Source organism: Bufo gargarizans, chromosome 6 (genome assembly GCF_014858855.1).
Source record: "Bufo gargarizans isolate SCDJY-AF-19 chromosome 6, ASM1485885v1, whole genome shotgun sequence".
Taxonomy (NCBI): Eukaryota; Metazoa; Chordata; class Amphibia; order Anura; family Bufonidae; genus Bufo; species Bufo gargarizans.
In genome coordinates this window covers 160447133-160473883 of record NC_058085.1, presented here as the reverse complement: position 1 = coordinate 160473883, position 26751 = coordinate 160447133, and the positions used below count along the sequence as shown (strand labels likewise).

Below are 26751 nucleotides of genomic sequence, written 5' to 3'. Positions count from 1 at the left end.
ACAGTCTGCTGATCGCTAGTCGAGGAAACCGGTTCATTTACATGTACCGGTCTTCTCCTGCTCCTCCAGAGTATGGGCAGGAGCGATCGCTAATGCCATCGTTCTTCCCCATACAGACTTCTTGTTTCCTGGTGGCAGATCATGTTTACACAGCACGATCAGTTACCGAGCAACGAGGATATTTATGCTGCAATAACGATCAAATTACCCGGTGAACGAGAGTTTCACTTGCTCATCGGGTAATCTGTGGTACATTTACACACTGCAAGATCATCGCTAACGAGCGTTACTATGAACAGTCGCTAGCGATCTTTTCAATTCTTGGCCCGTGTAAACAGTCCGTCAGTATGCAATATGTATCTAGCCAAAAAGGACAGTAGCCTAACATAGTACATTAGCTTGTGGTGTTTTGTCTTATTGCCATTACCTGATTTTTGTTCTTTTTATCTTTTTAGAGTGCTTTACCAGTCCTGGATAATCCTGTCTCAAATAAAATGCATGCCATTATCAGAATGTTCAGAGCACAGAGACCGCGATACATGAAGGTAAGAAAATGGACCTCCCTATTTTGATTTCTTAGGACCAAGCGTTTTCTTTTCCATCACAACCCAAGAGCCAGATCTAATTTTTCCATAGACAAAGCTGTGACATTGTGCCCACACATTCAAGTTTTTTGTATGCTGTATTTGGAGTCAAAACAAAGAGTTCAAAAAAGATTAGTAGTATCTGTCCTTTATATTTTCTCTTCTTTATAATCCACTCCTGATTTTTAGATTTCAAACAGTCTAAAAAAAATTAAAAATAATCTGAATTTGTGGTCATTTATTAAGACTGGCGTTTAAGATGCCGGTCTTAATAACCCCTTGCACAAGTTATGTAGAGGCATCAGCGCCGGTCTAAATGTAAGCCATCTTTCTTGCTTAAATTTAGACCCTTTTTCTACGCCTAAAACAGGCATAGAAAATGATAAATGAGACAGGCTTGCCGGCCCTTCCCCACCCACGCCACGTCCCCTTTTTTTAGACCTGGTGTGAGCGGGGAGGAGGGGCCGCACTGGCTAAAATTAATACTGGGGAGGGAGGGGGGGGCCCGCACTGGCCACCAATAAGTTAAATACAGCAGGGGGCAGTCATGTACACAGTTCTCAGTATATTCTAACTTGAAGCGTCCCCATCACCATGGGAACGCTTCTGTGTTTAGAATATACTGTCGGATCTGAGTTTTCCGAAGTGAAAAATAAGATCTGAAATAAACAGTTATCCAAACGAACGGATGCAAGCGTTTTCATTATAGGAGCGGATCCGTCTGTGCAGACACCAGACGGATCCGCTCCTAACGCGTGAAAGTAGCCTTAAATTTCCATTCGGGAGCATTTATTCTTAATACACTATGGTGTTGTCCCTCTTTTATTCCTACTAGAAGTTTATGAATTCATTGTCCATTAAATGTTACCAGTTGGGGGTGTGTACCAGCACTGATTTGAAAGTGTCAGATTGTGCAGGCAAACACTCCAACAGGTAACACGCAATTCATTCATAAAATTCTAGTAGGAATAATTATTTGCATTAGTGCAAGTAGTTATTAAAATGGATGTGTTAAGAGAAGTTAGAGGGCCTCTTTAAAACCTGTTTTTGGTTAGGTGACCACAGCTAGGACATAGGGGCACATTTATTAAGACCAGAGTTTTGGATCCGCCGCAGTCCTCTGCATAACTTTGGTGCTTCTAAATGTAATACAGCTTCCTAGCTGTCTTACAGTACATTTAGACCATTTTCTACCCCTAAGGCCTCATGCACACGACCGTTTTTTTTTAAGGTCCGCAAAAACGGGGTCCGTGATCCGTGACCGTTTTTTCGTCCGTGGGTCTTCCTTGTTTTTTGGAGGATCCACGGACATGAAAAATGAAAAAAAAATAATCTAAGTAAAGTTTGCCATTGAAATGATAGGAAAAAACGGACACGGATCACGGACGCGGATGACAATCTTGTGTGCATCCGTGTTTTTTCACGGACCCATTGACTTGAATGGGTCCGTGAACCGTTGGCAGTGAAAAAAATAGGACAGGTCCTATTTTTTTCACGGCCAGGAAAAACGGATCACGGATGCGGCTGCCAAACGGTGCATTTTCCGATTTTTCCACGGACCCATTGAAAGTCAATGCGTCCGCGAAAAAAAACGGAAAACGGCACAACGGCCACGGATGCACACAACGGTCGTGTGCATGAGGCCTAAACTAGACGTAGAAAATAGTAAATGAGGAGGGCTGCCGGCCTGCCCACACCACGACTACTTTTTTTTAGACCTGGCGTGAGCAGGGAAAAGACGCAGATGTATTTCTGTTTAATAAATGACCCCCATAATGTTTACATCCATTTGCCTTAAAGGGATTCTGTCACCAGGATTAACGCTATAGCGATATTTATATGTACCCATCAGTCTCCTTGCTGTGTTTAAAATGATCCCACTTTTATTGCTCTGTGTGTGTTAGATTCTTATAAAAATCGATCTTATTGATATGTAAATCACCTCTGTCAGGAGCCCAAGGGGTTGTCCCACGATCCATTGGAGCTCAGCCGCGCCCATCCATCCGGAGCCCAGCACCGCCTACCACTTAATTTATTCACTCCACTTGCCCTGACGTAATTTCTTCTCAGTGCCGTAGTCTCGCACAGGCGCAGTGGACACTGTAGTCTGCGACCGGCGGACTACTGGCACCGGCTTCGTGTCAACTGCGCATCCGCCCGCTCCCTTTTCCGGTGCCAGCGTGGTATGCAGGGAGCCGGCGCATGCTTGTCGAAGCCGGTGCCAGTAGTCCGCACGGGCGCAGACTACAGTGTCCACTGTGCCTGCGCGAGACTACGGCACGGAGAAGAAATGACGTCCGGGCAAATGGAGTGAATAGATTAAGTGGTAGGCGGTGCTGGGCTCTGGATCGATGGGCGCGGCTGGCCTCCAACAGATCGTGGGACAACCCCTTGGGCTCCTGACAGAGGTGATTTACATATCAATAAGATTTTTTTTTTTTTTTTTTTTTTTTTTTTTTTAATAAGAATCTAACGCTTACAGAGCAGTAACAGTGGGATCACTTTAAACACAGCAAGGACACTGATGGGCACATATGAATATCGCTATAGCGTTAATCCTGGTGACAGAATCCCTTTAAATGTCTTAGTAATTACATTGCTGACCACATTAATTTACGGAAACTAATCAATTTTCTCAATTTCATCTTCCAGTTGCTGATCATCAAGCAGGATGACAAGCTTGAGATGTTTTTCAAGCACCTATTGGTAGAAGACAAAAACCTAAATGGAGGAGCTTCCTATGTAGATTTCCTGTGTCACATGCACAAGGAGATCAGACAGCTTCTAAGTTAGAGGTAGATGACATGGTGGCTCCCACCTTCAGTGACATTGGAGATATTATGCTAATCACCTTGGTCTTTTTACTATGCTACTACAAACAGGACACCAGATAACAGATGTGCTTTCTTTCTGATTGATCCGCCCTTGTCTTTATTTTAAGTGGCTCCTTCCTTCACAGCCTTCTCTGCCTTTCCCTAAATTTACAGAAAAAAATTTAAATGGAATTGTTTACTTTAGAAAATGGCTCTTAATGGAGACCTGTTAAATATTTTCAGACATAATAAACAATGAAACAAAGTTCTGTCTAGAAATCCATTTATGCCGAAGACCGTACAGGTCACTAAGTAGGCATCCACTGCGACTTCTATTATACAAAGGGATTTTTAACTGTGGGAGTAGTAAAGCTATGAGAATCTGTGGATTGAAAAGAAATGAAGTGAATGGATTGCTGTATTTATACAATAACGATGATGAATCTCTAATTGGAAACATCACTTTAATGTGTGTTCTTTATGCAATTCTGTAAAATGTGGAACCTCCCAAACTAAATTATTAAAATGTAATAGTTTTTAAAGATTGTGATATATGACCCTGCAGTTTAGAAAAGTAATGTATGTCCCATAAGCATGATTTCAGATCAGCGTCCCTTCCCATGGAAATAAATTTCTCCTTTTAGATTCAGAATAGGCTTTTACATGAGGGGTAAGTGTTTGGGCCGGCTGCCCAGTAGAAATCAGAGCATTCATTCCTTGACTGCTCCATTCGCCAATTACATTTCAGATTATTGTCATAGAGGAAAGCATGGGTGGAAGATCTGCCTAAAACGGATGGAGAAAACTAGAACAATGGATTCCTACAGGAATAATTCTGTACACAAGAAGTATAGCATAATGGCTAGATGGTTGATGAAGATCTCCACTTGTTATGTACACACAGCTCTCGGGAAAAGATGGCCGTATATTATGGATATCAGCACTGAGGAAGTTCCTGAACCTGTGTGTTATGCTACAAAAAAATGGAGACTATATGTATGTATTTCTTTAGCTTGTGGTGTTTTTAAGGCTTTAATGTTGGGGACAAAATAAAAATCGGATAGATTTTGTATTTTGTTTTTAGCTAAAATTGTCTGAATACGGGAAGGTGAATTGATTTAAGGTTGCCCTTTGCGTTGTCTTATACGTTCTAAAAAGAGAGGCAATGAGCTGGCGCACGCCTTAAGTATTCCGCATTCCGTGCCCCATACCATGTTTGCTGCCAGCTGTCCTGCACGTGTCGCTTTGTTTAGTGGAAGGGACAATGATCTCTGAGAAGAGCCATGCTCAGATGAAGAGTCGTCTTCAAAGGAAACATCTGTTGCTTATGAAGTCCTACAGAAGTTTATTTATGTTAGAGGACTGTCAGTATTTCCCCCATTATAACAAGCATTAAAAAAAACACCTAGATCCCTCAGTAAAAGAGCAAGGTCTTAGCAGCCTTGTACCAGTGCTTAGTATTAATTGCTGTGCTGATTTAAAGATGGAACAATATAAATTATATATTAAAAATCTTTTCATTTTTTTTTCTTGTTTGTTTTGCCATTGTATCTTTAAATTTGTAAAGAAATAAATACAGATCCTTTTTTTAGTTTGAATTGCTTTGAAAATTACTTAAAATGTGCCTTATTCTTGTGGTTCATGTAAGTAGCTATTGCTTAGGCATTTAGCAGTTGTCTGAGATCCAAAACTTTTTAGTGGTGATCATGCACATGCATGTCCTGTCAGAGCCTCCTGTTTCCAGCGATGGGACTCTGATCCCTAAATTCACAGATCGGATAAGTGGGTTATCAGAAAGTCCTAATACACAAGGGAATGTCACTACCCCAAAAAAAAAAAAAAAATTCCCTTTTAAAACTTTATTAAAAATGAGCATCCTACCCTAAAATACCCAGGGTATCCCTGTCTAAATCTAAACACCTGCCATGATTCAAGCAATCTCACTGTCTGGAACTGTTCCTAAAACACCCTAACTAAAAAACCATATGGGTGCTTAAAGAGGACCTTTCACAGGTCCGGACATTATCATATAATTAGCGGGCTATGTAGGGCATAGTGAAGTCATGTTACAGCACTTACTATTTTTCCTGTGCGCCAATCCCTTTGCCCGCTGTGCCCTTCATACTGGTTTCCTGCCTGGTATGTAAAGTCATACCATCGGTACAGAGGAGGAGGAGATGGACCTGTTTCTCAATGGGCGTCTCCTTCTCCCTGGCTGTGAGCTGCACAATCGCAGCTACGGAGAAGGAGACTCCCATTGAGAAACAGGGCCATCTCCTCCTCTGTACCGATGGTATGAATTTACATACCAGGCAGGAAACCAGTATGAAGGGCAAAGCGGGCAAACTGAGTGCCGCATAGGAAAAATAGTAAGTGCTGTAACATGACTTCACTATGCCCTACATAGCCCGCTAATTATATGATAATGTCCGGACCTGTGAAAAGTCCTCTTTAATCCAAGAGTTTAAGCGTGATCAACGCTATATCAAGTAACACAAACCAAAAATAAATCTTTGATGCTAAGCCAAAAAACAAGATTATATTGCTGTATAATGGCTTATTATGATGAAATAGCCAGACAGCCCAATAGTAGGGTTCTTTAGAGGCTAAAGTGGTGAATGATAGACAATGCAAAAATGAGATGTAATGGGACATTACACACCAATGCTGATCCAAAACTGACCACTATATTCAATTTTGCTCCTTGTAAATATATACCTTGCCCTCAACTACATTAGTACATATGATGGATCTAAATTACAGGCAAAACCTTAGACCAAACACTGACCCTCATCCATAACACCTAGTGATACACAATCGATAAGCAGAAATTGAGATGGTCTGTTGTCTGGAAATGAGTATATATGGTCCACTGGTTGTAAGCTGTACATCGGTCCGCTGATGAAGGGCGGTGATGTGTAAGCCAGCGCATGCTCACTGATATTTATGCAAGCCGCCAGACAATGATGCTGGGGGGCTGCTCCTGTGCAGGTTGTAAGCAATGCTGAGCTAAGGGTGTAAGTGATATGCCTACCTTCATACTGCGTCTGCTCACGATAGAGATCATACGAGACTCACAGATATCTGAGCCTAGGTCCAGAATGAGCTGTGAACAAAAATGATGTCACCTAGTACCCACAGATTGCTATGAGTGACCGGCCCTGTCATTGGCTCATAAGCTAACTCCCACTTAAATTAGACTACTCCCTCCTACCTATGACTACTAATGGCAAGAGAGAGCAGTGAGGCGGGGGCATGGCCAAGAAAAACAATGTAAAATACATGCAGAGCTGAATAACTACCAATCTTGCCTAATAAAAATCTAATTGTCAATACTACTGCCGATATTATTCAATCTTGCTAAATACAGCATTAGTACAGGGGGGGGGGGGGGGGTATACAAGTGCAATGGCAATTCCTTCCCAAAGGGGGAAGAGCACATACCAAAAGTTAAGAGGGGACTGGAGGTTAAAGAGATTCATGCACTCCCCATGTAATAAGAATTCTGGAGCATCTATTCTTATGGCTCTATGTTGTGCCATTCCTTTATTATTTCTACTAGAAGGTAAGAATGAATTGCTAGCAGTCTGCAGTAAGGGTACAGAGGGGAGGTAACCAGTTGGGGTGTGTACCTGCACAGACTCACTCTATCCAGTCAGTGCTGTCATTTTCAGACTGTCCAGGTACACCCCCCCCAACTGGTTACCTCCCCTCTGTACTCTTACTGAAGGCTAATAGCAATTCCTTCATAACTTCTAGTAGAAATAATAAAGGAATGGCACAACATAGAACCATAAGAATAGATGCTCCAGATTTGTTATTACCTGGGGAGTGCATGAAGCTATTAAAACAAACATGTCAGGAGTGGTGAAAGGTCCTCTTTAAAGGGAACCTGTCACCGGGATTTTGGGTATAGAGCTGAGGACATGGGTTGCTAGATGGCCGCTAGCACATCCGCAATACCCAGTCCCCATAGCTCTGTGTGCTTTTATTGTGTAAAAAAATCGATTTGATACATATGCAAATTAACCTGAGATGTGTCCTGTACGTGAGATGAGTCAGTGACAGGACTCATCTCAGGTTAATTTGCATATGTATCAAATCGGGTTTTTTTACACAATAAAAGCACACAGAGCTATGCGGCAGTGGTTCCAGAATAACTTTTATGGCTGAAACCTTAAAGGGGTTCCTGCTGTTCGTATATTGATGACCTATCCTTAAAGGGGTTGTCCAAGTTATATTTATTGATGACCTATCCCCAGGATAGGTCATCAATATCAGATCGGAGTGGGTCCGACACCCGGCACCTCCTCTGATCAGCTGTTTGAAGAGGAGACTCGCGCGGTGTCAGCGCTGCCTCCTCTTCACTGTTTACCTTCTAGCCGTTGCATCTGCAGTGGTGAGCAGGTGTAATTACACCCAAGCCTTCCTATTGAAATGAATGGGACGGCTTGAGTGTAATTACACCTGCTCACCACTGCAGATGCAACGGCTAGAAGGTAAACAGTGAAGAGGAGGCAGCGCTGACACCGTGTGAGTCTCCTCTTCAAACAGCTGCTCGGAGGAGGTGCCGGGTGTCGGACCCCCTCTGATCTGTTATTGATGACCTATCCTGGGGATAGGTCATCAATAAATATATCTTGGATAACCCCCTTAAGTCATTTTCTGATAAGACATTCCTTTTCAAACCCTTAGGAGATGCACAATCAAGATCAAAATCCAGAGTGATTCTGCTTGGTTACCATAATCAGATCATTCATTTAGGTTTTGAGAAGTGGCTTTTCGTTAGAAAGTCCCTTAAATGAGGGGCTCTCTTAGCAGTGATTAGTGGCAATGGTGGAATGTGAGTTGTAATTCTTGAATTGGTACATAAAATGTCCCCTCTATTAGCCAAAATCTAGAGAATCCGTTGCCATTGATTGTCATAAGTAGTAATAAACCTTTTAAAAAGGTTTTCTGAGATTTAAAAATTGATGAAATAACCTCTGGATAGGTCATCAGTATCTGTCTGTCGTGGGTCTGACACACGGGACCCCTACCATTCTGTGTTTTGAAAAAGCACAGCTGCTCCTATGAGCGTTGCGACCTTCTCCATACTTACCAAGCACAGCACAGTACATTGTATATCGGCTGTGCTGGGTATTGTGCTCAGTCCCATTCACTTCATCAGGCCTAAACTGCGCCTAGGCAACCTAACTAATGAAAATGTCACTGGCCTAGAAAAAGCTAAGAGAAGGCCACGGATCTACTGCGGGCACCGCTCCCTTCTCAAACAGACCTCCACCGATCAGATACTGATGACCTACCCAGTGGATAGGTCACCAGTATATAAGTCTTGGAAAACATACAGACACCAGCTTTTTATACTTGGGAGTGAAGCAGCTCACACTGGTGTCCCTGCACCAGGTGGAGCTGCTGGCAGTGCCTCCTGAGGCTCCGGAGCCCTGGCATGCCACCTCATTTGCCCAGGTATTGCAATGCATTTGTGAGACGGATCCATCTACAATTGGTATCTGTTTGCATACAGATTGCTGGATCCAGCAGGCAGTTCCGGCGACGGAACTGCCTGCCGGAATCCAACAACGCAAGTGTGAGAGTACCCTAAGCCATTCCTTATTATTGTCGTCATATGGCAAGGTACACTCCACATTGGACACCAACGGCAGCTGTTACGGGCAGAGACAATACCGGTCTTTCATGGCCCATTGGGTCAATGTTTTTTGCGGCAGTGAGGCAGAACCCCAGCAATAAAGTCAAGTCCTTTTGACACCTCCACGTTTGTGTTAGCCTGGCTCCTACATCAGGCACTTATTCTCTTGCTCCACTTCTTCCTCAGTGGACATCCTCCCGTCCTCAACAGCAGCAGGGCAGAGCATCGCTCCGTCTCACTACTATCACATGTGTAAAGTCAAGCGGTGTTAGAGCTGATTAGCCTGAGCGAGAGTAGCCACACAGCCGATTACTTGCTAAAGTGCATCAAGCAGTAAACATCCTGCTCTCCCCCCGCCAACTGCATCTGGGAAAGGTCGTCTTTTCCCTGGTGCATATCCTGTGGATTTCTGGGGAGGCAGACTAGAACAGTGGCTTTAAAGGGAACCTGTCACCCAAAAATCGCCTATTAAGCTGTTTACAGTACCTTATAGTGCTGTATAGTCGTTTCCTGATGCACTTTTTGTTAGTTTTGCAGCATGTATGCTCAGTCAGAAATCGATGTTATATTCAGCTGCTGCCCCGTGCTTCAAGTCAGGCTTGAAGTCACGGGGGCAGCGGCCTCGGCGTCTTACATGGCCCTCTCCCCGCCCCCTGCCTCTGTGACTGACAGCCGAAATCCGATTCCGGGACCGCGCTCAACGGCCGCATGCGCAGTAAAGGGCGGCAGGAGCGCGGTCCCGGCTGCCGCGCGTACTACGCGCCGTCTTACTTTCGCCGCACTGCGCATGCGCCCGACATCCTGTATCAAACGCGCCCGCGCAGTGCCCGCGCCCGACATCCTGTACCAATGAAAATGTCAACATCCTGCAAAAAATGAACCCTCACACAAGACTATCACCTAAAAAAAATAATGGCTCACAGAAAACGGCAACAAAAATTTTTTTTTAAGAAATGCTTTTATTGTGTAAAACTGAAAAAAAAAAGAGACCTATTAGATATGGCTGTGTCTGTAATAACTTGCTCTATAAAAAAATTCACATGACCTATACTAAATAAAAACTATACCAGCAATTTTTTGGTCACATTACCTTCACAAAAAGTTGTATCTACCATAAAACAGTACCAATAAAAATTTCATCTCATCCCGCAAAAAAAAAAATTTCTTCACACAAGACCATTTCTAGATTTTTTTTAAAAAAATGTGGAAAATGTCAACATAAATACATGATTTTTTTTTTTGTTTCCGAAAACTGATAAAAAAAATAAGACATTTGGTAGCTGTGTTCATAACAATGTGCTGTAAAAAAATATCACATTATCTACCCTGTCAGGTAAACGCCATGAAAATGCCAGAGCAGCCATTTTTTGTCAGCTTACTTCCCAAATATCATAATATCAGGCGATATAAGGGGGAGGTCTGCCCTGGGTGCCAGCTGTCAGCGGGGTGCCTGATGCAATGAGCATCAATACAGATGGAAGTGCTCATTGCTAGAGTGACAGGAAGCTGGTGGTCCTTTCACCTACTGACCGCTCAGTTTCCGAGGTCCTTTCCTTCTCCAGGCTGGTGCACCAAATGTAGGACAAAACTAAAAGAACCAGAGCTCATAGACAACTAATTAAGAAAAAATACTTTTTAGTTTTTTTAATGGTGCACCAAATGAAGCGGGTCTGCTCCCTGCTTTACCATTCAGCTCTGCAGACACAGATTGCGATGCCAGACTGTGTAGGAGCCAGGGAATCTACTTGTGCTCTCCTCCCATGCAGTGCTGCAGTGAGATCTGTGCCTGCAGAGGAGTTCTGGAGGAGAGCTAATCATCAGGAACATGACAAGGTGAGTACTGTTTTTTTTATTTTTTATTAACCCCTAGGGGAGCACAGAGAAGGCGTTACTACTGTGAAGGCGGCACATCGAGGGCATAACTACTGTGGGGAGGGGGGGGGGCACAATGAGTGCATACCTACTGTAAAGGGGAACAGAAATGGCATAACTACTGTGAGGGGGGCACAATGAGGCCATAACTACTGTGAATTGGGCACAGAGAGGACATATCTACTGTGAGGGGGACACTGTGAGGGAATAACTACTGTGGGCATAATTACTGTGAAGGGGGGCACAATGATGGCATAACTAATGTAAAGGGGCACAGAAATGGCATAACTACTGTGAGGGGGCACAATGAGGGCATAAATACTGTGAATGGTGCACGAGGGCATTTCTACTGTGAAGGGGCATAACTGATATTGGGGCACAGAGAGGGCATAACTACTGTGAGGGGGGAAAGAAGACATAACTGTGAGAAGGTGCATTGTTTTAAAGGGTTGGGGGGGGTACCAGAGAAAGGATCTGCCCCGGGTGCCAAACAACTTAGGCACACAACTGCTCAGAGCATCTGCAGTTATTGGCCAGTGCTGTATAAATCACCAAACTAGGGCTCAAATGCAAATGGTGCTCTTTCTTTTCTGAACCCTGCAGTGTACCCAGATAGCAGTCTTTGACCACATACTGGGTGTGACTGTATTCAGGAGAAAAAGGATAATAAATTAGGGAGTCATTTTTTTCCTTTTAAAAATCTGGAGCTAAAGCAACACTTTATTTGAAAAAATAAAATTTTTCCTTTTCACAGCCAAGTTTCTAAATTGTATGAAACACCCATTGGAGTCAAAGCACTCACTACACCCCTCAATAAATTCCTTGAGAGGTGTAGTTTCCAAAATGGACTCACTTTTTTGGGTTTCCTCAAGTTGTCTTCAAAAGCAATATGGCGCCTGAAGCCTATTCCAGAGAAATCAGCCATGTAAAACACATATGGTGCTCTTACCTTTCTAAGCCCTGCCGTGTGCCAAAATAGCACTGTACAAGCACATATGGGGTGTTACCATATTCAGGAGAAAACGAGTAACAAATTATGGGGTGCTGTTTCTCCTGTTACCCCTTGTGAAAATGAAGAATCTGGGGTAAAATCAAAATTTTATTGGTAGAAATTACATTTTTCATTTTCACAGCCAGATGTTTCTAAATTCTATGAAACACCAGTGGGGTCAAAGTGCTCAGTAAAAACCTCCATAAATTCCTTGAGGGGTATAGTTTCCAAAATGGGGTAACATCCGAAGTCGATTCACATAAAACTTTAAATACTGTACGGAGCATGCGCTCCATACAGTATTAGAATGTATTGGCTCAGATGAGCCAAAGTTATTGCTTTGCGAAGTCTCGCGAGACTTCGGGTAATAACTTCAAAAATTAATTTCTACTGTTAAAAACCTTTTCCTGAACTTGGGTCCGGTTCCAAGGTACCAGTATCGGTTGGATTGCAGATTTTCAAAAATAGGCTCCGTCAGGAAGGTGAAAAATGGCGGTGAAAGTAAGGGGTAGAAATAAATAAAAAAAAGCTATGGCAGCAAAAGGGTTAAACAATTTGTTGGGGGGGAGGGGGGAGTTTAAAGGGAAAAACATATAAAACGAAATAATATTTATTATCCCCAAATTTCTCTTTTCTGTGTAAAATGAATATGCATATTCAAATATGCAGAATTTATAACGATTCTATTAGTAGAAACAAAAATAAAACATAATTCCTTATCGTAGATGACCTGGGGGAAAAAAGGGCGTAGAAGAGGGTTAAATAATGACTATGCTGTGGCTTTGAGTTCTCTGCTGGGGTCTGACATGCGGGCTAATACTGAGTCACCTATGGGTCAGTCTCCACATACAGCACACTCCCCTCCCCCCTTTACAAGTCAGTCATGTGACCGTGATGTCATTCTTTCAAGCAGCAACTCTATTCAGCCACATAGACGAGGCAGCAGTTCCAGTAACATGTAACTTCCTGCTCAAGCTGTGTCCATATGTAACCCTCCGCAATACAGGCTGATTGATGCAACCTGGCAGCAAAAGGGGAAGCTGGCGGCGTGAACATGAAACCTTTGTGCACATGGACGGCTGGTAGGATCATATATATACTCTATATTCCATCTCGTCACCACCAACTCTTGTGGTGACAATTAAGTAGTTTAATGCATGAATACGTTAAGGATTTTTGGATTATAACTAACATGAGATGTTCCAGAGTCTTCTGCACTCACAGCATGGTGAAGCGGTATAGCCCTAAGACTATGAATACCCATTCTGCTCCATGGCAGACCATCTGGTACTTTATTGTGGGGGGTCTTTTACTGACTTGTACTTGGGCTGCTACTGAGTCGGAGCAATGGGACAGCCCTGAATATCTGGATATTGGAAACGGAGAAAGAGCGTGGATGGATTCATCAATGGATGACATGTCTCCGCATGGACATCCCGTGTACAGTGACGAATTTCCCGAGGATTCAACGATAGAACAGAATTTAGCAGCAATGCCTGGACAATGGGAACAGTCCCCTTTTCAGCCACCTGGTGCGTTCGCCACTGCTGGACTGGGTGCAGTGATGGTGGACTCTTACCGTGGTCCAGGTAACAGTGACACTAGAAGCAACAAAGAGTTGCCCATTCTTCTGTGGTGGAGTGAGAACCTGTTCCCTCACTTTCCTGGCGACACAGAGCGCATTGACTGTCCACTAAGTTCCTGCATGGTGACAAAAGATAAGAGAGTAAAACTCCACAAAAGGACTAAATCTATCATCTTTTATGGCACTGACTTTAGAGCGTATGAAGCTCCGCTGCCCAGACTGCCTCACCAGACATGGGCCCTGTTTCATGAGGAATCACCAATGAATAACTATGTTCTGTCACATTTGCCCGGAATTAGTCTTTTTAACTACACTGCCACCTTCAGACGAGAGTCTGACTACCCTCTCACCTTGCAGTGGCTGCCCACAATAGGTTATTTGCAGAAGCCAGCTGTGTCTATAGCAGAAAAAAACAAGTGGCGCGGAAAAGGGTATGCCCCCGTTTTGTACATGCAGTCCCACTGTGATGTTCCTTCGGACAGAGATCGTTATGTGAAAGAGTTAATGAAGTACATTCAGGTAAGCATTGGAAAATGATCTGACATCACATTTATAAATTAATACGTGCGGTACATTAGTTTCTTGTTAAGGTCCCTTTACACGGGCGACACAGCAGGCAATTTTTAGAAAAAAACATGCATTCCTGATAATTGCCTGGAGGTGAAAGCTGCATTTACATGCATCAATCACCTCTAGTATATGGAGACGAAGGATCGCTGTGTCGATCGCTCATCCCCATACAGAAAGATTGTTTCTGGTGAGCAGATCACAGTTTAGACAGCACGATCTGCCGCCAAAAAATTGTGATTTAAGATGCCTTTACATGGGGCTCCCAGAGACGTTTGTTCCCAATAATTGCCCTGTGTAAAGTTGCCACCAATCACCCGAAGAATGAGTAAGTGCTTATTCATCAGGTGAAAGCATTGCTTATGCACTCCTATAAATAATCATTTCTGTCTAAGCAGCAACTTCTGGTTAGAAATAATCATTCTCTATGTGGACGAGAAATTTCAGCAGAGATCCTTCATCCCAATACATGGTAAATTCAGCTCACACCTCCGCTGACAAGGGAGACGGCACTCGCACATTGCGCGCGCCTTCCCTTTATACAGCTGATCAGTGGGGGTGCCAGGTGTCGGACCCCCGCTGATCTGATATTGATGACCTATCCTGAGAATAGATCATCAATATTAAAAGCTGTGCAAACACGAAAGGTAAAATAAAGCCAATGTAGATAGAGTTTTACAGGCGGAAGCATGTGGTTTGAGCATTGTATTAGGCCAGACACACATGAGCCAGTTCAATGCGATAAACTTGCAGTGTATGTCATTATAATGTATGTCATTATAATGCTGTGTGGCCTTGAGAGTCCTGGAATCTATTGTAATGATTTATAATGCTGTGTGAACCTGAAAGAACTGGAATCTATTGTATTACACTGGCAGCATTATGTCAGTGTAATTCAATATATTTCAGAACTTTAAGGCCTCTTTCACACGAGCGTGTCTGGATTAGGTCCGGATGCGTCCTGGTACATTGCAGAAAATCCGCGCGAGTAGGTACGCAATTGCAGTTAGTTTTGACTGCAATTGCGTTCCGTTGTTCAGTTTTTATCACGCGGGTGCAATGCGTTTTGCACGCGCGTGATAAAAAACGGAATGTGGTACCCAGACCCGAACTTCTTCACAGAAGTTCAGGTTTGGGTTCAGGGTTGTGTAGATTGTATTATTTTCCCTTATAACATGGTTATAAGGGAAAATAATAGCATTCTGAATACAGAATGCATAGTACAATAGGGCTGGAGGGGTTAAAAAAAATAATAATAATAATTTAACTCACCTTAATCCACTTGTTCGCGCAGCCGGCATCTCTTCTGTCTTGTTCTGTGAGGAATAGGACCTTTGATGACGTCACTGCGCTCATCACATGGTCCATCACATGATCTCTTACAATGGTGATGGATCATGTGACAGACCATGTGATGAATGTAGTGACGTCATCAAAGGTCCTATTCCTCACAGAACAAGACAGAAGAGATGCCGGCTGCGCGAACAAGTGGATTAAGGCGAGTTAAATTATTTATTATTACATTTTTATTTATTTTTAACCCCTCCAGCCCTATTTTACTATGCATTCTGTATTCAGAATGCTATTATTTTCCCTTATAACCATGTTATAAGGGAAAATAATAATGATCGGGACCCATCCCGATTGTCTCCTAGCAACCGTGCGTGAAAAATCGCACCGCATCCGCACTTGCTTGCGGATGCTTGCGATTTTCACGCAGCCCTATTCACTTCTATGGGGCCTGCGTTGCGTGGAAAACACTCAAAGAGGAGCATGTTGCGATTTTCCCGCAACGCACAAGTGATGCGTGAAAATCACAGCTCATGTGCACAGCCCCATAGAAATGAATGGGTCCGGATTCAGTGCAGGTGCAATGCGTTCAACTCACGCATTGCACCCGCGCGGAAAACTCTCCCGTGTGAAAGGGGCCTAAGGCCTCTTTCACACGAGCGAGTTTTCCATCTGGGTGTGATGTGTGAAGCAAATGAATAGCATCTGGACTGAATCCTGACCGATTCATTTTAGTTTTTCAAGCATCATTTCTGCGTTCAGGAAAAATCGCAGCATGTTCTGTATTCTGCGTTTTTCCCGCAGCTGTGGCTCCATAGAAGTGAATGGGGCTTTGCCTTCCTCTGGCAGGATAACAGGCTGAACTGTATGGACAGATGTCTAGTTTCAGACTTACAAACTATGTTACTATGACTCACCACATCTGAACCCACACTCAGGTTGCATACATTTATGGACCTGTCATGAATAGGGATGAGCGAATCGACTTTGGATGAAACTTCCGAAGTCGATTTGCATAAAACTTTGTTCTAATACTGTACGGAGCAAAATGTATTGGCTCCGATGAGCCGAGGTTATTGCTTTGCGAAGTCTCATGAGACTTGCATGGAAGCCAAATCGGTCCTTAGTATGGAGCTGCACAACCTCTGCGTACTGCAGTACATGTTCTGTCAGGTGTGGAATTTACGGAGATATTATTCTTCTAGAGGAACATATGGACAGCCAATGCAGCATGCCACCCTTTTTTTAGTTAAAAATTCTCTATATGCCTTTGTACTCATCTAAGGCTTCATGCACAGAGTTGAATTATGGTTTCATAATAAGGCTCCTACTATTGTGCATGGGACCTTACTGTACCTCTGTATGCCTCCAATTCTTATGGTGGCATATGGAAGTTCTTTTGTCTGCTTCATATGAATGCAACGGGAATTAATTGTGGCTTACTTCATTGGCTATGATATGTACATAGGTATTCTCCCCTAGAAGCAACTGTTTCAGTGGAAGAAACCTGTTCATATGGAACCAATTAATTGTTCTGCCATATGCATAGAGCCTAAGGCTACTTTTACACTAGCAGCAGCCTTCTCCGGCTGCCGCTAGTACACGCATGCCGCCGGAGGTCCGCTCCGGCCCCATTGACCATAGTGGGGACGGGCCGAGTTCTGGCGACAGTGAAGGAAAACATGCCGAGAGGCGGCTGGAATAAAACTGCCGGAGAAGGCTGCCGCTAGTGTGAAAGTAGCCTAAGATCGATGTACATCACTGACCTCTGGTTTGTATTTTTCAATATATGCTAGATTGACTCATATGGTCAGTGTTTAAAGAACCGCCAATTCCAAAGCAAGAGACTTGAGGACACTTCAACAGCCACCACAGAAGATCAAGAGTTCATGGCATTTACTGCAAGATACAAGTTCCATTTGGCAATGGAAAACGCTATATGTGCTGATTATATGACAGAGAAGCTATGGCGACCTATGCACCTAGGGGCAATTCCAATGTACAGGGGATCCCCTTCTGTCAAGGACTGGATGCCCAACAACCACTCTATAATATTAATTGATGACTTCACAACACCAAAGGACCTGGCTGAGCTCATCATTTCTTTGGACAAGGATGATGAATCTTACCTCAAATACTTAGAGTATAAGAAACCTGGTGGGATACGAAACAAGCTGCTACTGGCCAGTATGGAGAAGAGAGAATGGGGGGTGAATGATATGACCGCACCAAACTACCTCAATGGCTTTGAATGCTTTGTCTGTGATCAGGAGAATGCTAGAGTCAAAGCTGAAAAGAAACATAAGAAGTCTCAGGACAAAAGTCCAGCTCCAGTTCCACATATCGCTGAGTATAATCATATGGGCTGTCCCGTGCCTGTGCCTGGTATAGGAAGTGCTGATGAGATCCCAGAAAATGACAGGTAATTCATTATTAAATCTGATGTTATCTGAGAAATTGTAGCAAATGTTTAATTACTTGTAACTGCTGTGTGAGCTATCTGCAAGAAGCTATCATTAGATGAAGGAGAAGGTGGAGAAGGCAAATTTTCTTCTGTTTTCAAGTTCGGCATACAAGGTTCGGGTTATCTAAGAATTCCATTACCACTGATCATAACTTATGGTCCGTGGTAGCGGAATCCATAACGGAATTCTTAGATAACCTGAACCTTGTATGCCAAACTTGAAAACAGAGGTTCGCTCAACACTAGTAAAGATTTGCCCCTGCATTTTCACACTCCATATTGAGATTAGAAAATTTCCTAGCCTAAGCAGAGGATGTACAGCGCTGGGAACTTGGGTTCCCCATATGCTACAGTTGTAAATCCCTTGGGAAACATTGGGGTAGTCAGGTCCTGTAGTTAAAAAGCTAAAGCACAGGATCTCCACCTACTTGAGTTGGACACATCACCTAACACCACTCTGTTCTTGCGTGTGTGTACGCTTGTAAGGTTGTGCAAATATTTGCAGATACACATAATTAAAAGCACTGTACCTTGTATTTCTGCTGTCATGTAGCACAAAACACAGCCACCCTGTGTGGCAAATTTTTGACGTTATGTTTGGTCAAGAATAAAATATTCATTGTTCTGCTATTGTTAAGGGTATATTTTTTGCAGTGAGAAGTGGTGCCCAAAGAGAGGACAACTGTATCCTATGCTAAAAATCTAGTCTAGAAAGGATTCATCTTATTAAAGGGGTTCTCTGGGAATGATTTAAAATGGCCACCAGCAGCCTGTCCTAGAATGTGAGTAGGACTGGTTGCCACAACTTGAAGAGCTGTCTAGGGAGGTGAGGGAATGGGACCTCACTACACATTACGCTCTGGCACTTTCACATACTACACATGGCTAAGCAGTCCTGTCAGGCTGCTCAGCCATGATGGGATATCATAGGTAGAATTGTATCATTACCATCTATTGTAGATCAGTGCAGTGTATACTGAGGCTACAATAGATGGTAATGCTACAATTCTACCTATGATTTGCCATCATGGCTGAGCAGCCTGACAGGAACGCTCACCAGTGTGTAGTATATTAAAGTGCCAGAGCGTAATGTCAGTAACTCAGTCACTCAACGATCCTTTTCTAAAAATCCTGGTTTTGCTAAATGTCACATCCTTTACCAGGTTTCCAGCCTGAGCTATGGATGACACATGACTTTCGCCGTGGATGGGGCTAGAACTATTCCTCTTCCAGAAGTATGCACAGATTAAATCGATTCTGGACATGTACAAGGGAGAGGAATAGTTCTGGTCACAGTGGAAGTAAGATCCCATGCATAGCATAGGCTGGTAACCGCTAAAGGACAAGATGTTGGCAGAAGCAGGATTTTCCAAAGAGGAGTGTTATGTGACCAGTCTCCCAAGCAGTGATCCATGCAACTTTAGAACAGTAACTATATAAAACAAACTTTCTTATATAGGCGTGTTATGTGTATTTAAGGAGGGTTTGCATTACCTGCTGGGTCCTGGAAAAAAGATCATTGCGTTAATAGGAATAGATGGGGGTCTGGTTTTATTGGTTCAGGCAACTGGAAATTATATTGTTTATTACCAGCCACCCATCCTGGGTCCATCTGGTATTGTGTGATTTTTATCACAGTGGCTTATACTGGATGATACTTTTGGTGCATCTTTAGACGCTTTTGTCTAACTTTACACCACCAATTGGTTGGCTTATTTTGTGCCAGAATTTTTGGCACGTCTAAAACACATAATAAATGTGATACAAAGCTTGTCTGCCAGTAATATGTCACAAATTAAGCCAGAATTAGGGACAACCAAGGGGTTTTCCGGTAATATTGATTTTTAAGCAAGTGCCCGCAGCCTGCCCCCTAAAATAGAAGATTCATACTTACCTGCTCCACGCTGCTTCGGTCCTCTGCGCTGCCTGAGGTGCTGCTTGTGGTCACATCACCGCTGAACCCAATCATTGGCTGGAGTAGTGCATGGGACCATACCCATAGCCAGCCTAATGTAAACAGTGCAGGGACCAGAAAATGGAGGCAGCGAGGAGGACCGGAGCGGCGTGGAGGAGGTAAGTCTGAAAATTCTATTTCAGGGGGAAGACCTCAGGCACTTGCTTTAAAATCTAAATAACCAGAAAACCCCTTTAATGCCTGGACAACACCCGTACATATGCCTTACTGGTGCATATTGAGCGGCATTAGCTTGCTTGGGTCAGATTGTAGAGCAAATGTAGATTTCAACAAATGGCAAGTAAGGCTAGTTTCATAGTAACGTTAAAGAGATTAGTCAGGCTGCGTGCAGCGGTTTTTCTCTAGCCGATTCTAGGCAGATTTGCCGGCTTCAGGCTAGATCTCCGCTGGTCCCCATTATGAGGCTGGCAGGCATTTAGGTAGCATCCGGAACAGCCTGCCAGATCTCTTTAACGATAATGTGGAACTAGCCTTAGGCTCCATTTCTTTCGCAGCATTGTTTAACCTTTTTTAATTTTTTTTTTTTTTAGAAAAAGTAAGGATACACAGAGCTGCATTGTTTAGCTTTTAACCACATACAAATTTAACAGATTTGAGTTTTAAAGGGATTTTCAGCTACTTTTTTCCTTATGATAGATCATCAGTATCTGCTTGGTAGGGGTCCGACATCCCGCTCCCCCATAGAGATCAGCTGTTTCATAATAGCACCGGAAGTAGGTGCGAAACGAGACAGCTCCGTCCATTGTGTAGTGGACAGAGCTGTTTCTGCAGCAGTGCTTCCATTCATTTCAATATAAGAGGAGTGGACAACACTTTTAATGTATTTGTACATGGAGGAAATCAACACAGGTTTGCCGAATTCAGCAACTCCCCCTCCTAACTGACACAAATTAAAGGATGTGACAATTCAACTGTGCAGATGTATAATTGTACTTCAGGACAATAGGGTGTAACTTTAACCTAAGTAAGGCCTGTTTTACATTTGTGGTAAGCAGATCTGGCAGGCTGTTTCGGCTGTGAACAGCCGGACAGATCCTTGAATACTGGGCGCTACCATGATACCATCCGGCCCCATTTACTATAATGGGGACTGGCAGAGATTCTGCCACTACCCAGCAAATATACAGGGAAGCGGCCAGACAAAAACTGCTACGTGCAGCGGTATTTGTCTAGGCGCTCCTCTGCATATTTGCCGGGTTGCAGCTGGTTCTCCGCCATTACAGTTAATGAGGCTGGATGGTATCTCAGCAGCGCATGGTAGCGCCCAGTATTCATGGATCTGCTTACCGCAAATGTGAAACAAGCCTAAGATTTCCACCATTAGTATACATTATTGCCTAGATGTTTTTGTAGGTCTGGGTTGTCTAATTAAAATCCCAGCCTTCAGCTCTTATTAGTGTGCTTTGGTTTACGCATTTTATACTAAAAAATTTCTTTTTTCTTTTGTGTGTTTTTTTTTTTAGTTGGAAGCAGATGTGGCTACAAGATTACTGGCAAAGTTTCGATCAAGGAGAGGCACTTACCGCCATGATTCTACGAAACGAAACTAGTCAGGATAAATTTTGGGATTTCATGCATGAAATGTATATAAAGAGAAACATGAATCATTGACAGCTATTTTATACTTTTATATGACACTTGCTGGATACTTAACGCCAAAAATAAAACCGTTGGAGAACTTGAAGGACTTTTACAGCTATGACATTTTCAGTTCCTCCATAGAGGGATGGAGGTATACTTCATGGTATTTTTTTTTTTCTGTGTGCCAAAGCATTTTTGCTGACAAACCTTGAACTTTAATAGATACATAGAACATTTTCAGGATAGCTCTGTTTTCTGTTGTTGTACTCAACATTTAAAACATTACAAGCACTCCATAATACCAAAAACAATGCAAATACTATATGTGAACTAAAAAATTCAGCAATTCTACTGAAGTTGTAAAAGGCTGTATTAGACACCAAAAGAACACTGATCACGCAGGACAAGATAAAGATTTAAAAATATAGATCTTTATAATGCCATTGAAATCATATTACAGGGGCAAATTTAAAATATATATTACAAAAAAAAAACAACAGGAGAGGAACATACAGTGGATGAACAATGTAACAGCGCCCATCACAAAGCAACTATAAAATATGTACTCTAAATAAGATGTGTATAGAACCAAAAGACCCCAGAAGGGCTATATATATATATATATATATTTTTTTTTTTTTTGCTCTGTGTGGATTAATTTTAAAATTTTCTCCTGTATTCCTATTTATCTGATTTTACTGACATTATAATGAAGATTTATATTTTTTTATCTTTTCCTGGGCCTACACGATCATTACTCTGGTGTATACCTATTTGTATGCATAAAGATCCTTACACGTGGGTCACCAATTGGTGTTGCTTTATTTCTGTATTTGACATAACAAGAGATAAATGTGACTAGAGATGAGCTAATTTCTAAAAAATTTGTTTCGGCCGGTTTGCCAAATTTTTTTAAAAAATTCTGTTCGATCCGAATTTATTTGTGGCGATCACATTAAAAAACAGCCTTTATAGTGGGGTAGAACACTGTGCCTTGCAGTAACACGCATAGGGAGTCTGCTGTGGTAGTGAAACAATACTGTCAGTCGGTATGACATGCAGATGACAGGCATCGCTCTTAGAATCACTGCACACTTCACTTATTTGGGCAGTTACGGGGCCAAAACTGACCAAATAACTCAAGTGTGAACTCAGCCTTACAGGTCAATGTTAGCGTCAAAAAGAAGCGCACACCTTTTACACCGTCATCAGCTGATTCCACATAGATGTCTACAGAACCTATTCTATTAAACGCTTAGTAAAGCTCCACCTCCGACAGAGTGGAGAGGATGTCAGCATCAGCAGTAAATTTGTGTTGACGCTGATGTCACTGATTATTTTGCCCTTTCTCTGATCCATCAGAACAGTAACCCCCAAAAAACGGATCCTGTCTGTGGAGCATCCGACTTCATTCGGTCAGCATTTGGTCAGTAATCCATCGGTATTGCTAAAGCCAAAAAAAAGGAGTGGATCCAAAACAGAGATGACACGTGAATGGAATATTTGCATGTCTTCTGTGTTTTGTACCCAATCCTGCTTTTGACTACCAAATTACAAGCCAATTTTGATGGCCTTTAATACAGGCCTTACAGCTGCTACACAGAGAGGATCCGTTGTGCGTCTCATATTTCCTTCTTTCTGACAGATCAGAAGGGTCAAATAAATGATTATGTCAGCCAGGCCGACAGGCAAAATAGTGGCCCAGTCATGAAGTGGGGAGGGTGGGAACAGCATGAGAAGTCCACAGAGTGGCCCAATGACAGAGTCTGGAAGTGGCAGCAGCATTATGAGGAGGCCACAGAGTGGCACAATGACAGTGTGGAGGTGGCAGCAGCATCAGGAGGAGGCCACAGGGTGGCACAATGACAGTGTGGAGGTGGAAACAGCATCATCAGAAGGCCACAGAGTGGCACAATGACAGTGTGAAGGTGGCAGCAACAGCATCAGGAGGTCACAGAGTGGCACAACGAGAAAGTGTGGAGGTGGCAGCAGCAGCATCAGGAGGAGGCCATAGGGTGGCACAATGACAGTGTGGAGGTGGCGGCAGCATCAGGAGAGGCCACAGGGTGGCACAATAACAATGTGGAGGTGGCAGCATTAGGAGGCCACATAGTGTCAAGGTGACATAGTGCGGAGGTGGCAGCAGCATTAGGAGACAACAGAGTGGCAAGGGGACATAGTGTGGAAGTGGCAGCAGCATCAGGAGACAATAGAGTGGCAAGGTGACATAGTGTGGAGGTGGCAGCAGCATCAGGAGACCACAGAGTGGCAAGGTGACATAGTGTGGAGGTGGCAGCAGCATAAGGAGACCACAGAGTGGCAAGGTGACATAGTGTGGAGGTGGCAGCAGCATCAGGAGACCACAGAGTGACCCGGTGACAGAGTGGGGAGGTGGGTGGCAATACCAGTACCAGCTGAAGATGGTGGGTATAAGAAGGAGCACTTGGCATCAGATGTGTGGCATCAGGCGGATGGCAGCATCAGAATAGTAGCTGAGGCAGGAAGCCAGAAGAAACCAGTCTCTTTTGTCAAAGTGTTGGTGTGGCACCATGGATGATCTAGTCTGGTGCATCAGGCATTGATAGGTGGAAATCCTGGCTGATCCATGCCTGAATCATCTTGACAAAGGTCAGTCTCTCCACATTTTGGGTGGACAGGCGAGTTCTTCTTGGGGTAACTATGGCCCCCGCCGCAGTAAACACTCGCTCTGATGCCACACTACTGGCCGGGCAGGACAGCTTTTAGAGGGCAAACTCTGCCAGTTGCAGCCACAAAACCAATTTGGCTGCCCAGTAGTCTAGCGAATCTTCAATGTAGGCGGGCAGGGTGCTGTCCAAGTATGCAACCACTTGCTGGTTCAGGTCCTGCTCCAGATCTAGCTGCTGCTGGTAAGTAGTTTCTTCACTAGGCGGGTGAAGAAAGCTGCTCATCAGCGACTCTAGACTCAAGTTGCTGCTGATGGAGCTAGAACTGCTCCTACCCCCCCTTCTCTGCCACAGCAGCCTTGGCAGAGGAACATGAGCACAGAGGGCCCCCCCCCGGTCCGACCTGTGAGAGGATGGACGATGGCAAAGATAGGCAGTGGCCAACTGACTACATAGAATCTCTATAGTAGTTCAGTTTGTCCTCCCTCTCAGCAGGTATAAAAAAAGGCCCCCATTTTGGACCAGTAGCGAGGGTCCCACAAAGTGGACAGCCAGAAGTCATCCCTCTGCCGAATGGTGACAATTTGGCTGTCACTACGCAAGCAATTGAGCATGCATCGGGCCATTTGTGCAAGTGACTCGGAGGGACTCCCTGCCTCCATCTCCATTGCATACTGCCACGGTGTGTCTGGGTCCTCTGCCTTGTCTTCCTCATCGCCCTGTAGCTCCTCTGGCTGCTCCTGCTCCTCCTCTCCTGTCACCTGTGTAGAAAAACCACCCATTTCGCTACACATTGCTTGTGCTCCAATGTCCTCCTCCTCCTCCCGTTCAGCCCCAAAGAGCTCATGTGACCGTGAGATCTATGCGCCACGTCTCCAGTCTCCTAACCAGCCAGATTTACCAGCATCTGTTCCAGGACATGAAGCAGTGGAATGATGTTGTTCATCCCGTAGTCCTGGCGACTGACAAATAACGTTGCCTCCTCAAAAGGCCTGAGCAAATGGCAGGTGTCACGCATGAGCTGCCACTGGCTGACATCGAAGTTACACAGGGGAGTACACCTGTCCGCTTGGATCATCAAGAAATCAATTATGCCCTTTCTCTGTTCATATAGTCAGTCCAACATATGGAGGGTGAAAACGTTGCATATCAGCCTATGTTGGTGATGCCGTTCTGCCACTGCAGCTCAAGGAGGGTGTGCTTTGCAGTGTACGAGTGGCTGAAGTGCATGCAAAGTTTCCTGGCCATTTTTAGGATGTCTTGCAGATGGGTGGAAGACGGAACCGCTTGACAACCAGATTGAACACGTGTGCCATGCAGGGCGCATGGCTCAGCCCTCCTTGACGCAGCGCTGACACCATGTTCCTTCCGTTGTAGGTCATCATAGTTCCGATTTTGAGTTGTCGCAGAGAAAGCCAGGATTCGATTTCTTAATGAAGGGCACGGAGCAGTTCCTCCCCTGTGTGACTCCGTTCGCCCCGGGCAAACGAGGTGCAGAACAGCGTGACACTGCCGTGCACTGCACATGTGGTATGCTGGAGGGGCACTGTGACTTGTCCCTGCAGTGGAAGATGAGGAGTCAGAGGCAGACATTGTCGCAGGACCAACGGCGTGAGAACGTGGATGCGGAAGCGGCATCACCTGGCCAAGTTGCTGGTGTGGCTGTGCAGGAACTACATTCACCCAGTGGGCCATAAAGGACATGTATTGTCCCTGACCGCAGTTACAGCGCCACATGTCGGCGCTGCCGTGCACTTTGGCAGACACCGACAGGCTCAAGGACTGGCCCACCTTGTGTTCTACATACGCGTGCAGGGCTGGTACTGCCTTTTTGGCAAAGAAATGATGGCTTGGGATTCTCCACGTTCAGCTCGGCACAAGCCATCAGTTCTTTGAAAGGTGCAGAGTCCACCACTTGGAAAGGGAGGGACTGCAGCACCAGCAACTTGGCCAGGAGCACATTCAGCGCTGTTGGATTAGTGCACGCATACTGTTGTGTCTTGGCAATCGCTTCGGTGATCGATTACTGATGAAATGACTGACGAGGAGTAGGAGAAGGAGCAGGACCTGCTACGGCAGGCTGGACCACCACATCGGAGCCAAGGTTCTCCTAGGCCACTTTATGGTGATGCTGCATATGTTGACACATCACCTTCTGCCCACAGATTCTACAAATGACCATGTTCACCTCATCCGGCAGCTTAACAAAAAACTGCCACACCGCAGAGTAGGTGATTTTACCCCAACACTCGCTCAACTCACTCAACGCGCACTGACTGACTGCTACCGCTGCTGCTTCAGTGAACCCCTGCACCACTACTTTCTGCGCAGGTAGGCTCCTGCGAAGCAGGTGGTCTACCCCGGACACGTTTGGCTCCCGACCTCCCAATTCTGCCACCCTGCTGACTCCCAGCCACGCTAGAGACTTGCTGAACTTTATTTGGGGTTAATCAGAGGCACTTTAAATGATGGCAGGTGTATGCTGACTCCTATTTAACATGATTTTGAATGTGATTGCTTAATTCTGAACACAGCTACATCCCACGTTATAAGAGGGTGTGCACACTTATGCAACCACACTATTTAATTTTTTGTTTGTTTGTTTGTTTTCTTCCCTCCAAGTAAAAGAATGCAGTTTCTTTTTAATTGAGTTGTACAGTTTATAGGTCACATATAAGGTGGAAAAATTTCTGAAATGATTTATCTTTGTCTAATTTTTTTACATATCCACTGT

The 26751-nt window shown here is 44.1% G+C and overlaps 2 protein-coding genes across 3 annotated transcripts in view; both read left to right on the top strand.

Annotated features, from left to right (window-relative positions):
• Nucleotides 1–4995, top strand: part of SEC24C (SEC24 homolog C, COPII coat complex component) — a 56971-nt gene extending 51976 nt beyond the window's left edge. For both annotated transcript variants that reach the window (XM_044296943.1, XM_044296942.1), the window contains 2 exons: nucleotides 456–545; nucleotides 3237–4995. In XM_044296943.1, coding sequence (XP_044152878.1) covers nucleotides 456–545; nucleotides 3237–3377 — 231 coding nt within the window. In that variant the 3' untranslated portion in view covers nucleotides 3378–4995. The remainder of the gene's footprint in view (nucleotides 1–455; nucleotides 546–3236) is intronic.
• Nucleotides 4996–12728: 7733 nt separating this feature from the next.
• FUT11 (fucosyltransferase 11) lies at nucleotides 12729–22174 on the top strand. The gene is made up of 3 exons (XM_044297246.1): nucleotides 12729–14014; nucleotides 17149–17774; nucleotides 21255–22174. The coding sequence occupies exons 1-3, from the start codon at nucleotides 13064–13066 to the stop codon at nucleotides 21400–21402; spliced, it is 1725 nt and encodes a 574-aa protein (XP_044153181.1). The 5' UTR covers nucleotides 12729–13063; the 3' UTR covers nucleotides 21403–22174.
• The last annotated feature ends 4577 nt before the right edge of the window (nucleotides 22175–26751 follow it).

Coding starts and splice junctions, on each gene's coding strand:
- FUT11 (XM_044297246.1), top strand. CDS start 13,064: ATGCATGAATACGTTAAGGATTTTTGGATTATAACTAACATGAGATGT. Junction 14,015..17,148: donor AGTTAATGAAGTACATTCAG/GTAAGCATTGGA, acceptor AATATATGCTAG/ATTGACTCATATGGTCAGTG. Junction 17,775..21,254: donor GAGATCCCAGAAAATGACAG/GTAATTCATTAT, acceptor TTTTTTTTTTAG/TTGGAAGCAGATGTGGCTAC.